The sequence below is a fragment of the Microcaecilia unicolor genome, chromosome 4, assembly GCF_901765095.1.
Source record: "Microcaecilia unicolor chromosome 4, aMicUni1.1, whole genome shotgun sequence".
NCBI classification, from domain to species: domain Eukaryota; kingdom Metazoa; phylum Chordata; class Amphibia; order Gymnophiona; family Siphonopidae; genus Microcaecilia; species Microcaecilia unicolor.
The window spans coordinates 316,017,942-316,033,401 of NC_044034.1; the positions used below are offsets into that span (position 1 = coordinate 316,017,942).

Below are 15,460 nucleotides of genomic sequence, written 5' to 3' on the forward strand. Positions count from 1 at the left end.
AAACACAGAAAAAGTTAAAAATATAAAATCACATGGTAATCATTCCCAAAGATGCTCGCCAAAATCACATCTAACCAGATGGTTAGGGGATTATCCTGAATAATTTTAGGGTTATTTACATAGTGGTCATTCAGATGTAGGACTGGATCTCACCTAAGAGCACTCAGTACAGGGCCAGTTCTTCCATTAGGCAGACTAGGCGTTTGCCAAGAGTGCAAATATTTCAGGGGCAGCACCTGTGGCTATTGGCCAATGCTCAAATATCAAGCAGCAAAGAGCATCCCTCTACTTCCTGTTCCAGTCCCCCCATCCCAGGCAGAAGGGGATGAGGTAAAGCAAACATGAACAGAGCAGAACATGGAACAGCTACTCCACTCCCTAACTGAGCCCCTCCCTTTCTGTCCTGAAGGCAAAAGGAGAGGAAGGGTGAGGCTTACTGAGTTTCTGAATACTTATTCTGTATTTGGAGAGTGATTTTTAGGGCTGGGCACCAGAAAAGTTTCATGTCATTTTCATTTGGAATTTTGTTCATTTCCAATGAATGTCGTTAGCAGAGCACCCTGTTCTTAAAAGAGTGTGCATTATGTGTATGTACTTCACTCTTTTCTGATAGTGTGTGCATGTGCCCTAGGGGGGAAAGAGTGCGCACTAATACACATAGGCCTGAATTCAGTAAATGGTGCCGAACGTTGGGTGCTAGAAAGATCCGTACTGAAACTGCATTCCATAAAGGGTGCTCCGTGCCAAACACCTTTTATAGAATAGCACTGGTTCCAGCGACCAACGTTGGGCACTTGGAGTGACACCAAGTAAAACCTGGTGTAAATCCTAGTGTGTACATTGAGCACACAGAGCTGGAATTCTATAACATTGCAATTAATTATAGAAACGCTCCTGACCCAACTATGTGCCTCTCATGGTCACACCCATTTTTGGGTTGCACGTGAGACTTTTTTGGGTTGCGTGCAACTTTATAGAACACTGTGCAGGCAAAAATGCATGCAAATCCAAATAATTGCCAATTAATGCCAATAATTGGTGTTAGTTGGCTCAGTAATTATGTTGTGCTAGCATCTCAGGATCATGGCCAAAATTTGGTGTGCAAATTTTGGTGACCTTTTTATGATCCGGGGGATAGTGTGCACTGTACGCCATTGTCAGAGATCAACATTTGTTTCAAACCATAGCCCATTCCTAGTGATTTTCTGCATATATGATCAGTGTGAAGTATTCTGTGTAATCCAGTTTATCTGTTTTTCTAATAGAAGGTGCGCTGTTAATAATATATTTGTATTTTTAGTTTTCTTTTCCAAATAATACTCAAGATAGCAAATACTGGGGGTAATATTCAGCTCATGGGGTAAGCATCTTGTAAGCCATTCACCACCGCAGGCTGAACTAATCCCAGATATTCAATGCCAGGGCAAGTGCAGCTCCCAGCACTGAATATCCAGGCATGTATGCTGACCTGCAAGGTAACTGGGCATCGGTCAATAATCAGACCAGTTCCTGGTTAACTCGGCGCATAAAGCAAAACAGCTGTCCTAACTTTATGCACTTACTTAGCTGGTTTGCAGGTTGAATATCACTGCTAACTGACTAATTAAAGGCTCCCCAGACTGCCCCTAACCTCAGGGAATGGCCAGCTAGTGGTGATATTCATTGACACTACCTCAATGAGGGGTCCTTTTACTAATGGGTTGGCATGCAGCAACAGGCTTGCCGTGCGCCAATCTGGAACTACCGTAGGAGCCTAGAATAGTTTCCACCCCCAGTCTGCGTCAAATATTTTCTATTTTTGTAGTGTCGGCTTTACCCAGTGGTAATTGGGCAGCACTTTGTGCTGCCCGTTTACTGCCGGGTTAGCATAGGAGCCCTTACCGCCACCACAGTGGGTGGTAGTAAGTGCTCCCCCCTGAAATGGCCACCTCAGTGGTTGGCGGTAAGTGCTATCCCCCAAAATGGCTGCATGGCAAGTGGATTCACTTACCTCATGGCCATTTCTTTTCCAGCAAAAAAACCCAGCCTTTTATCCACTGCAGTAAAAGAGGGCCTCAGCGTGCGAGAAAAACACATGCTGACACTAGCGCAGGCCCCCTTTTACTGTAGCTTAGTAAAAGAACCCCTAAATGCTGCTGAATATTGGCTGCATGTTGACCCCATCATTTTTAGAAATCAGGCATAATAAATCCCTGCCGAAACAACCTTACAATAAGTAACTTGCCCAAGGTAATAAGAAATGAAGTGAAATCTGAATGCTCATTTTCCTGGTCCATTGCTCTAACATTAGGCTAGTCTTTTTCCTGCTAGGAATAATAGTAATTGCTGTTCTAGAGTCTGCATTCTTGTTTTTTCATAGGTAGGATTATTACGATTTGTGTTCTGGGAGTCAGTGCTGTTTTGGTATGGCTGGTTTGCTATATTTGTTCTAAGTGACTGTTTCATAAAGTGCATGGTAATGGAGGGAATTTGTGTTACTGTTAATGAAGTGAAAAAGAATTTGAAATTTGTTGTTTGGTGTGGAGTCCAGCCAGCTTTTACAGGGATTACCTTCAGCTGATGTGGTATGGATTTCTTTTAAATTAAACATTTTGGGAAATAATTTCAAAGGGAAAAAAATGCACATACTTCTACTTTTAGAAATAACCCTGGAAAACTATGTGCACACATTTCTACCTAATCATTGGCATGTATAAATGTTCAAGGTTAATTTTAAAATAAGTGCTTTATGTGCAAATCCCCCTCAAAACCAGCCCCTGGGAACAACTCTGCTCAGTCTGGATAAACATAGCAACATGGCAGTAGATAACGGCCAAATAGCCCAAGCAGTCTGCCCAACCACACCATCCACTATCATTTCCTCTCCTTATGAGATCCCACATGCCTGTCCCATACTTTCTTGAATTCAGATACAGTTTTTGACTCAACCACCTCCACCAGGAGGCCATTCCATGTATCCCAGGGGCGTAGCCAGACCTCGTGGTGGGAGGGGGCCAGAACCCAAGGTGGGGGGCACATTTTGGTCTGCCGCCCCACCCCTTCTGCTGCCTCGCCACCCTGCCACTCGCCATCCACTGCCGCCGCTGTACATCTTGGCTAGCGGGGGTCCCTAACCCCACCAGTTAAAGCACCGCTGCCGCTGTATATCTTGGCTGTTGGGGGTCCCAACCCCCACCAGCTGAATCACCGCCACCACAAATACCTTAGCTGGCAGAGGTCCCGAACGCTGCGCCGCCACTGCACTTCCTGCCCTGATCTCTTTTCCTCTAACGACCGGCATGCTCCTTTTAGTGAAACTGAGCAATTTCACTAAAAGGAGAAGAGAGAGCAAGGCAGGCAATGCGGCGGCGCCGGAGACCAGTGCTGGACGATGGCTTCAGCTGGCGGGGGTTGGGGATCCCCACCAGCTAAACCAGGGGCCCAGAGCAAATTTTTTGGGGGCCCAGGCCCCCGTGGTCTCACGTAGCGATGCCACTGATGAATCCACAACCCTTTCTGTAAAAAATTATTTCCTTAGATTACTCCTGAGCTTACAGCTTTTGCGAGTTGTTGATGTGCTTCTATTGTTGGTTTTATTTTAATTAGTATGTATGTTTTTGTTTTATATAGTTAAACTGTGTATGTTGATTTGTAATCCGCCTAGAATTGTAAAGATAGTGCGGAATAGAAATTTTGAACATAAATAAATAAAATAAACCATGTGTAAACAGGCTATATGCACGTACATTTACCCATGTATCAGGCAGACAATTTTAGAAAATCTCATTTCCATGGGTAATGTATCGGGACAGTTTAATGAATCCCCAAATATCTTTTTGTAGAAAACCACGAGGATTTTAAAATGCAAGTCCTATTCCTACTCTCAGCCTCCTTCAGATAGACCAGTCTCTAATCTTCCTTTTCTATCCAAAGTTATAGAGACAGTAGTATTTAGACAGTTGCAAACTTATGTAGATTCAAAAAATTTGTTACATCCCAGACAATCGGGTTTCAGGAAAGGTCACAGTACAGAGACTATTCTGACTTCACTGTTAAGTGAAATCCATGCAAAATTAGAACTCGGTTATATTGCCCTGGTAGTTTCATTAGATTTGTCTGCGGCCTTCGACCTAATCAATCACAACTTACTCATTGATAGATTGAGTGAGATTGGTATTTCAGGGACAACTATGAAATGGTTTATATCCTTCCTAACGAATCGTTCATTTAAAGTAGTTCAGCAGCAATCCTGTTCTACATCCTACAACTTATCATGTGGAGTTCCTCAGGGCTCGGTCTTATCTCCACTACTGTTCAACCTATTCATCAGTCCCCTGGCGCTCCTCATTCAAACAATGGGTATAAGTTTTTACTCATATGCAGATGATTTTTTGCTTATCCATTATGTTAGACCATCGAACATAGATCTTACACCCATTCAAATATGCTTGGATAAAGTAGCAGACTGGTTGACAACACATCAGCTGGTACTGAACCCGGATAAGACTACTACATCTTGGATAGTAGGGCAAGGCACATATCCCTCTGTGGTACCTGTGCTATTTGGTCAGAATATTCCTACAGTTAAGTCTTTTAGATATCTCGGGGTCATTATTGATTCCGCATTGACCTTTGAGGAACAAGTATCCGATGTAGTGAAAAAATCTTTCTTTCATCTGAGACGGCTTCGGTCAGTCAGAAATTCAATAAGTAAGGACTCTCTCAAAACGCTGACATCGGCATATATTACTTCACGTTTAGACTACTGTAACATTGTATATGCTGGGATTACTCAAGCAAACTTAAAGCGATTACAAAGAATTCAAAATACAGCAGCACGTATGATCTGTAGGGCCCGGAGGGATGATCGAGCAACACCTTTATTGCATCATCTGCACTGGCTCCCGGTCGAAGCAAGAATAAAGTTTAAGGCTCTTGTCCTGACACACAAAGCCTTTCACACATTAAACCCTAGCTACTTGTCGAATTTAACAATCCCCTACACCGCTATGCGAACTCTCAGATCCCTAACAGATAACAGGTTAGTCATTCCCCCTCTTACTAAGGCTAGATGGGAATCTACACGGAGATCGGCTTTTTTCTACCTGTCACCCTCCCTTTGGAATAGCCTTCCAAAGGAGATCAGATTAGAGAAATCTTATCTCCATTACCGAAAACTTCTGAAAACCTTTCTCTTTATAAGCTACGTAGAACAGAACTTAGCATAATGAGATAAGGTCAAAAAGACAAAGAAAAATGGGATAGCTTAACTGGATATTAGATTTTTAACTTGTATTGATTTATTATGTAGTTTATCTTGATTGCTGTGCTTTCCTGTCATGAATGGAATTCCTATGTCTGTTTATTTGTATATACCAATTTTTTTATATATATGTAAACCGTTCTGTTTTGCAGATGCAATAAGATACGGTATATAAATTAACATAAATAAAAAAAAAAAAAAAAAAAAAAAATTTCTTTCCCCTTCCTGGGCAACTTAGGAGTACAGTTCCATGACTAGATGTTTCTCACAATTAAGGATTCATATCCTCCCATGAGCTCACAACTTTACTAGGAGATTAGCATTTCTTCACTTTGCCATGCTTTCAGAGATCTCTCTGCCTTTTGTCTCCTGTAGACATACTAATACACAGAACATGGGCTGTAATTCTATAAGAAGGCACCAAGAATATACACAGGTGACCAGAATACCAGCATTTACACATGACTATGTGCACATACATGTGTAAATGGCAATAGTAAGGCTACGTGCTACAACATGATGCCTAAATGTGATGGCGCACAGTTTGACACTAGTTGTACACAGATACAGTCTGGGCCAAGTGTGGGCGTGGAACATAATTAACACATGTAAATAATAAAGTATACTTTTAGTAATCTAGGTGTGAGCATTCACATAAGCTCCATGGCTAGGGTAAGTGGTTGTGCCTAAATAATAGTAACGTAGTAGATGACGACAGAGCAAGACCTGTATGGTCCATCCAGTCTGTCCAACAAGATAACCTCATATGTGCTACTTTATATTATACCTGACCTTGATTTGTCCCTGCCATTTTTGGGGCACAGACCATAGAAGTCTGCCCTGCACTAGCCCTGCCTCCCAACCACTAGCCTCGCCTCCTAACCACCGGTGTTGCCACCCAATCTCTGCTAAGCTATTGAGGATCCATTCCTTCTGAACATGATTCCTTTATGTTTATCCCACGCATGTTTGAATTCTTTTACCGTTTTCATCTCCACCACCTTGCATGGGAGGGCATTCCAAGTATCCACCACTCTCTCCATGAAAAAATACTTCCTGACATTTTTCTTGAGTCTGCCCCCCCCTTCAGCCTCATTTCATGTCTTCTAGTTCTACCGCTTTCCTGTCTCCAGAAAAGGTTTGTTTGCATATTAATACCTTTTAAATATTTGAATGTCTGTATCATATCACCCCTGTTTCTCCTTTACCTCCAGGATATACATGTTCAGGTCAGCAAGTCTCTTCTCGTATGTCTTGTAACGCAAATCCCATACCATTTTTGTAGCTTTTCTTTGAACCGCTTTAATTCTTTTTACATCCTTAGCAAGATATGTCCTCCAAAACTGAACACAATACTTCAGGTGGGGCCTCACCAATGACTTGTACAGGGGCATCATCACCTCCTTTCTTCTGATGGTCACACCTCTCTCTATACAGCCTAGCAACCATCTGGCTACAGCCACCACCTTGTCACACTGTTTCGTCGCCTTCAGATCCTCGGATACTATCACTCCAAGATCCCTTTCCCTGTCTGTACGTATCAGACTCTCACCGCCTAACTCATACATATCCTGTGGATTTCTACTCGCTAAGTGCATCACTTTGCATTTCTTTGCATTGAATTTTAATTTCCAAACATTAGACCATTCTTCTAGCTTCTGCAGATCCCATTTCATGTTTTCCACTCCCTCCGGGGTGTCCACTCTGTTACAAATCTTGGTATCATCCGCAAAAAGGCAAACTTTACCTTCTAACCCTTTGGCAATGTCAATCACAAATATATTGAACAGAACTGGCCCCAGCACCAATCCGAGGCACTCCACTACTCACCTTTCCCTCATCCGAGTGAATTCCATTAACCACCACCCTCTAGCGTCTGTCCGTCAACCAGTTCCTAATCCAGTTCACCACTTGGATCCTATCTTCAACCTGTCAAGTTTATTCAAGAGCCTCCTGTGGGGAACCATGTCAAAAGCTTTGCTGAAATCTAAGTAGATTACATCTATAGTATGTCCTTGATTCGATTCTGTGGTCAACCAGTCAAAGCATACAATGAGATTCATTTGGAACGATTTACCTTTGATAAAACCATGTTGTCTCGGATCTTGCAATTTATTGGCTTCCAGGAAATTCACTATCCTTTCTTTCAGCATCTCTTCCGTTACTTTTCCAATAACTGAAGTGAGGCTTACCGGCCTGTAGTTTACAGATTCTTCCCTATCACCACTTTTGTGATGAAGGACCACATCCACTCTTCTCCAATCCCACGGAACCTCCCCCTTCTCCAAGGACTTATTAAACAAATCTTTAAGAGGACCCGCCAGAACCTCTCTGAGCTCCCTCAATATTCTGTGGTGGATCCTGTCCGGTCCCATGGCTTTTTTCCACCTTTAGATTTTCAAGTTGTTCATATTCACTCTCTTCTGTGAATGGCGCTATATCCGCTCCATTCTTATTTGTACAGTTTCATCCGGTATTCCTCTTCTTGAGTTTTTCTGTATTTCATGAACGCCAACTCTTTAGCCTTTATTTTCTCAGCCTCTTGCTTGGAGAACCATATTGGTTTCCTTTTTCTCTTGCTTTTATTTACTCTCCTTACATAAAGGTTTGTGGCCATATTTATAGCTTCTTTCAGCCTGGACCACTGCCCTTCCACTTCTCGTATGTCCTCCCAGCCCATCAGCTCCTTCCTCAGGTATTCCCCCATTTTACTAAAGTCAGCATGCTTGAAATCAAGGACTTTGAATTTTGAGTGGTTGCCCTCCACTTCAGCTGTTACATTAAACCAAACTGTTTGATAGTCACTGCTGCCCAAGTGGGCACCCACTCGGACATTTGACACACTATCCCCATTTGTGTGCACCAGATCCAGCGTCGCTCCCTCCCTCGTGAGTTCTGGCACCATTTCTCCGCGCACAGCACTTTGAAAAGCATCTACGATCTCTCTCCTTCTTTCCGGTTCTGCAAATGGAACTTTCCAATCCACATCTGGCAGATTAAAGCTGTTACACTAGTATTCTATAAAGAAAAGTAGGTGCCTACTTTTCTATATAGAATATGCTCCAAACAGGTGATCCTTTATAGAATTGCTCCAATGGTACTTCAACAAACACTAAACTCAACACCGCAACATTCTACACATTTCCCTCTAGAGCTTTTGCAGAGCATTCCTTAGGATTTGACCCCTGTGAGCTTAAAATACAGAGGTTCACATTTCTGTGGGTCTTACCATGTGGCCCAGGGACTATACTTACTTGCCAAGACATGCAAGAATTTTTCTTCCCTTAGTACCACAATTTCCAAATCTGTCCTTTTGGGTATTGACTTCTATAAAACTATTTGCATGACAGGCTTTTGAACCTGAAAAGAAAAGAAAACAAAAAATACACTGTTAATCACAAAGCAGACATTAAAATAAATTTTCTTTACAACTTTAGGGTAACACTAAAAGTAAGAAATCCCTTTGCATTTTGAAATGAGTAGTTTAACTTATAAAGTGAAGATTACCAAATTTAAGATTAGGTCATGAATTAAAATTAGCAAGTGGGGAAAGCATGATTCATAGAATTCTTTCCAAGTGTTTGTGTCTCTTGAGTCAGTGTTTTGTCTGTATACACATACACGTATATATATATATATATATATCTATATATATATACACACACACACACACATATACATACATATATATATATGTGTGTGTGTGTGTGTCTGTATATGTTTATTTATTTATTGAGATTTATTAACCACCTTATGAAGAAGACACTCACCCAAGGCGGTGGGTGTACAGCTGTTGCATGTGAGTGCATAAATGCCTGCATGGTCGACTTAACCATTGGGCCAGGTGAGGCTCTGGCTCAGGGCGCTGGCATGTAAGGGCACCAAAATACCCAGCCTTACCTTGCCTGATCTACAGATTAAGCCTTTTCTTCCTCCCTTCCTCGGTCTCTCCCCTTCTCTCTTCCTTCCCCTCTTTGCAGGTCTGGCACTGCTCCCTCACCTCTCTTTCCTGCCGTCCTGTAAAGTTTACATCAGTTGCCAGTGGCAGCAGCAGTAACAGCAGCACAACAGATTGCCTTTGGCCAGCCCCTGGGTCTTCCCTCTGCCGTAATTTCCTGTGGACAGGACGTTGCATAGGGAAGTCCCAGGGTCTGGCCGAAGGCAGCCTGTGATGCTGCTGCTACCAGTGAACGACGTAAACTTTACAGGACCACAGGGGAGTTACAGAGATGAGGGAGCAGTGCTAGACCAATGGGAAGGGGGAAAGAGAGACTGGACCATGGGATGGTGGGAAGGAGGGGGCACCAAAAGTAAAGTGAGGGTAGGGGGGCGCCGCCAAAGAAAGTTGGCCTGGAGTGCCACTATCCCTTGAGCTGGCCCCGAATGCCTGTATGTGTGTGTTTATGCATGAGCAGGGATGTTAGTATGTGTTATATTTATATGTACCTGTATGTTGGTTCTCTGTGTGTCTATGACTGGGAGAGGAGATGAGAGGGGAGGACAATTTGAAAGGTGTGTTCCCCTCACTACGAATCAGTGGTTGTATGCTGCAGCTGCTGGAACTGCTTTTCTCATTTGGGGACTGGTTTCATTTTTCTTCCAGCTCCCATGACATGAAGAAGCTTAATTTTTATAGCACACCACTTCCCTTTTAGCAACTAGAACTGTCTTCCAGTGCTTCGTCCTGTGGGACATACACAGTTCACCCTCCCTTTTTGGGTGTGATCGGGAACGTTACCCTTAGTACAAATTATAGAAATATATGACAATATAACCCTTTGATGCTAGGTGATGTACAGTCCCCAGTGGGTAATTATATTCCCTGTTATCTATAGATCCGAATTCTAATGTCATAATGTTATACAGATCAGACACAGCACCCCACCAATATTATTAAAAATAGCATATGGTTTATTTATATAAAAGCATAAATAGTGAAAGAGATATAAGAATAATGACATGATCTTATCTTTATTCAGATTGAAGCAAACGCATACACACAAAACCCTATGAGAGGCTTCTAGTTTTTGTTTTTGTTACATTTGTACCCCGCGCTTTCCCACTCATGGCAGGCTCAATGCGGCTTACATATTATATACAGGTACTTATTTGTACCTGGGGCAATGGAGGGGACTTGCCCAGAGTCACAAGGAGCTGCCTGTGCCTGAAGTGGGAATCAAACTCAGTTCCTCAGTTCCCCAGGACCAGAGTCCGCCACCCTAACCACTAGGCCACTCCTCACCTTCAGTTCAGCCAGTGCCTAACCCAAGAGCAACGGGCTTGACTTTGGAGACCGGTGAATTGATCCACTGAAGACTGTTGGTCCTGAAGCAGCGATTGTGAAATGGGACCTGTTGACCACAGTCTGATCACGGTCTTGATTAAAGTGGGCTGAGCATCTTCCTAAGCTAAGTAATTTTCTAGGATTACACGACAGCTTTAAAAACTGAAAATATTTAAAAACAATAAAAAATAAGGAGGTTTTTAACTGCCGATGATGATGAAGCCCTAGCCCTCACCTGGAGATGAATATGGTGAGGTGCTTCTAGAGGCGTTTTCCTCCACTAAAGTGATATATATGCTTACAAATTCTTGACTGTGTTTTCACACTTATATGCATAGTAACAATAGGAAACCAGTTCCCTAATATTTTCTTTAGTTTAACCCAAGAGCAATGACAGCACTTATACAACCTGAATGAAGACAGCCTGGATGTCCAGTAGGAGGCAGGAGTCTTGGCAGGTAGGCAAGGTGTTCTTAAGATAGGTCAGTCAGATGGCAGAGCAGGGGTAGTACTTTAGATCAGATGGAATGTAGGGAGCCTTTTTTCCTAGGTCTACAGCTTCTTTTATACAGAAATCACAAGTTACAGCTGGGTTAGTGATGTGCATTCTGGCCTTATTGTTGATGCACAAATAACTTTGTTTATCCCAAATGTTGTGACTTGAGGGGCAACAATATTGAAGAAGTTCACCTCAACCTTGAGATGGGTTTTCATAAACAATGTGCAGTGTTTTCCTAGCCACAGCGCCTCTCTGGCTGCAAGGGGAATTCTGATAGTCCTTCACTGGTCTGGCCATGACGTCAGCATTGATAGCAACATTGTTATTCTAGTACACTGGCACCCTTGGCAGCATCTGTATACAAGGCCGAGGCTTATTAAACAATGGGGCTCATTTTCAAAGCACTTAGACTTACAATAACATCGGAAACACTTTCCCCCATTTGTATGCACCAGGTCCAGAACAGCTTTGTTCCATGTAGATTCCATTACAAACTGTTGGAATAATATCTCCTGAATATAATACAGAACAGATCAGAACCGTTTTAGAAGTTCATTGCCTAACAACAGTTTGTTCCCTGAATACTTGGTCACTATGATCGGGTGTTTGATTGCATATTACCCAACTGGAGAGTGATTCATACTTGACCCATGGTTTCTATGGATTGATTACCATAGGCCACCAGGGGAGCATCACAGAGAAACAAACGTAGGACACGAGGACCCTAAAGATGCCTCTAACTTCTCAAAAAGGTAATGGATCATCAATGTGACTTCCGACACTGTATCAATTAACCACTCACACCAGGAGGTTCCCTGCCGTAAAACAGAAAGGGTATTCCTATGTCCCTTTGGATGAAAAGCGCTTAGGAAGTACTGGTGACTAGGCAATGGGTCTTTAGCTTCAGCAAAATTCTTGGGGGGGGGGGGGGGGGGAGGGGGTAAATCCTTACCTCCACTGTCAAGTGACTATATGTGGCCAGCAGATAAATCTATAACCTGTCCAGGCACATCAGGAGTCAGTGGTTCACTGGCTTCAACTTGTCACTGGCTTCGTTTCAAAACTTCTGGTTCAGTTTTCTTGGGAAACTTCTTCCACTTCCCTTTAAAAGGCTGATTCGACTTTGTGTCCCTCTATCGAAAAGGCCATCTAACCGCTTCAGGTATTCCACATTGGGTTTACCTGTGTCACTTTGGGGAGCTGGCTGTATGGAGAGGTCCTGAGAGAATCCCCTCTTTCAGCCACACTTAGATGATTTACCAGTCCCCTCTTGGTTGTTTTGTTGAAGTTGACTGGTATGTCTTACTAGCAGGTGGTCTGGAAGGTGGCCTGGAAGTTAACTCTCAACTTGTGATCCTTGGACTTCTGCTGGTTCTTTCTTCCCCAATCCTGACTTGCCATGAAACTAGACTTGGTCTCATACAACTTCTCAGCTCAACTCAACAAAGTGGAGATGGGCTCATGTTCCTTATCTGCTAGGTAGCTTTTAAGATTGGGCATCAAGGTCCTTAAAAATAAGGCCTTGAATTCTGAATCCTCCAATTCCTGGGGACTGAGTTCAAAATAATAGTAAGTCTGCCTCAACTCCATAGCTGCTAGGTGACTGACCTTCTTTACATTTCATTTTGTATGCTGTCAGGCATCAAATGGGTCTTTGTATAGCTCATACTTCTTAACCAGTGCCTGCTCGAATGGAGGCCAAAACCTATCAGCAGAAATCTGAGAACATCCAGGGTAACAGGGCTATTATGTCCTCATCCCTACTTATCCCAAGGGCATCCAGTGCATCACGGACCTGACACAGGTGATCCTTTATAGAGACCATCCCTCCCTTTTTAAAAGGGGTTATCATTTTCCTAAGTTCTGTTATCCTCTTTCTATGAGTCACTGGCTTAGCCTCCCTGGAAGATGACCAGGACCCGGGAGTGTAGAAAGGGCACTCCTGAACCAGAGTTTGAGTGTAACCATGACCTTCTACGGATTGTGATGTTCTCCAGCCCTTGTCTAGGAGTACTGACTGCCTGATGTAGTCCAGAGTGGCCTCTTGGTAGCTTCTCTATGCTTTCTTCACAGTCCAACTCAATCCCCTACTCCTGAATGAGAATAGCCTCTGGGACAGAAGTAGGCCCTTCTGGAACAGCTGCCTCCCAGTCTTCCTGACAACACTGGTCATCAAACATCATGCTCCTTGAGCACGAGCACCGCTACAGTTCTAAGGTTGCTTTTGGCTTGTTCAGCACACTTCACCACATCCCCAGTATCTAACTGCATTTTAGCGATCTACCTCTGGGTAGCTATTCACTCACATCATTGAGTTGTTTTTGAATATGGTCCGGGTATCAAGTCACATCATCATCAGCTGGACTTACTTGAGGACACATGGCGAGGTCCCTCTCACCTTTCATCTTTTCAAGTTCCTTCCGTAGCATACCTAGTTCCATCGACAAAGAGCTCAAAATACATTCTTTAACACCTTTCTCTCTAAGCAGGTCCTCCTTATCTTTCTGTAAAGAAAGGTTATGTTCCCATAATGCCTTGGACATTGGTGTCATTTCATCATTTCTCTGGTTAATACAATACAACAAAATTTATATTTTGCTATATACCAACTAAGGATCAATGCAGATTACAATTTAAGTAAAAACTAGATCATTAGGAAAATATGAAAAAGTATAATTAAACATAAACTAATTATGGCTATCTTAGTACAATAAATACCAAAGTTATATTAAGCAAATGGAAAACAGATGAGCTTTTAACAATTTACGAAAATGTAAATGTGAGTCTACCAATCTCAGCTCCAGGACTGAACAATAAACAAAACCAGAACTATGATAGGACTTATACTTCACATGCTTTACAGAAGGAAACTGCAACAGACAGCGGTCCTTAGATCTAAGAGAATGAACTGTTGTTCCCATAGTAAATAACTTCACTGAATAATCTGGAACAAAACCATAGAATAATTTGTGGATAAGAGTACGGAGCATAAATTTACATCGTGTTTCAATGGGAAGCGAATGGAGAGATCATAGAAAAGGAGTGACATGATCTAACCTATGTCTTCCACAAATCAATTTTGCGGCTATGTTCTACAAAATTTGCATTGAGAACATTCAGTGTAGTGCATTACAGTAATCAAGCTGAGACAACACCAGCACCTGAACAGCTATATGAAAATGAGTTTTACTCCTGAAACATTTAATGTGTTGGCGCTGTCTCAACCTGAAAAACAATGTATTAATTAATTTTGAAATTTGAAGCTTCATAGTTAGATGAGGAATGAAAAGAATCCCTAATACCTAAAAAGAAATCCTAACCCCAAATATTCAGAAATGAACAAGAAACAATCTTAGTAGGGAGAGATAAACATAAAATCTTAGTTTTAGCAATATTTAATTTAAGCTTTGCTCCAAAGCTGACACCCTATTTTGGCTGTTGAATAGGCAATGCTTCTATGCCTCATCATCACTGAGCATCCGCATCTGCTCCAAGATCTCATTAGTCTCCCCTTGATAAGTTTCTAGTAGCGAAGTGTTCTTTTCCTCCAAGGTCTGATTCTGATTCTTCAGCTCCAAATTTTAAGCTGACAGTAATATATTGTCTTGTCCAGGAACACTATTATATCAGCTCCTTGTATAATATCTCTAATCTCTTTAGAGTATTTAACACTCTTTCAATAATAACAGAATAAATCTGTCAGAAACATTTTTTCTATTCTTTAGAACTTCAATTAAATTCCTCATCCAATTTCACTTTCTTTAAATACTTCCTCAAATTTAACAATTTAGCATCAAATTCCCTTCTCAGAGAAGAATTAAGGTTACGTTTTTCTTCTCAATTACAGTTACTTCACATTTAAATGTTTCTTTATTGTTCCACTCAAACTTTTACATATATACTACAAATTTCACTCTCTAAATCAGACACCCTAAGAAGCACCTCTTCCCTTTTCAGTGTCTTCCGTTGCTCTCCACCACGGCTGTTTCCCCCCCCCCCCCCCCCCCCAGCTCCTTTCTTGACTTGTGCAGCTAATCAGGAAGCATCTTGCAAACAGTTCAAACCTCAGTGCATAAACCCAAACCAGGACCAAGGAGTGGGGGGCCCTTGGGGAGGGGATACTGTCATGGTCAGCGCCATGCCCCCACACCCCATCTCACCTTGTCATTCTGAGGGTCGGTTCCCATTGCTGTTTCAGCCTCCGGAAGTCCCCGCATTATGTCAAGCCATTGGCATACTGTCCTCGGTACCCCAAGGCCTCCTCCGGCTCAGAACACTGCTCTCTTCAAACGGTCCCAGCAGACACCAGCTTCCTAGGGCACGTGCATACATGAGTTCCAGAAATTTAAAGAATCCGGTCTAGGTGCCCGGAGTTGACATCTCTAGCTGGACACCTATTTAAAGCATCTGGGCATCCTCTCAAATTGCCTTTGCA

General features: G+C 42.5%; 1 protein-coding gene across 1 annotated transcript in view; it reads right to left on the reverse strand.

Moving 5' to 3' along the window:
• LOC115469333 (disintegrin and metalloproteinase domain-containing protein 9-like) overlaps nucleotides 1-15,460 on the reverse strand; it is a 114,555-nt gene that overhangs the window by 40,864 nt on the left and 58,231 nt on the right. Inside the window, exon 16 of the mRNA XM_030201856.1 lies at nucleotides 8,497-8,602. Within this exon, the coding sequence (XP_030057716.1) occupies nucleotides 8,497-8,602 (106 nt within the window). The remainder of the gene's footprint in view (nucleotides 1-8,496; nucleotides 8,603-15,460) is intronic.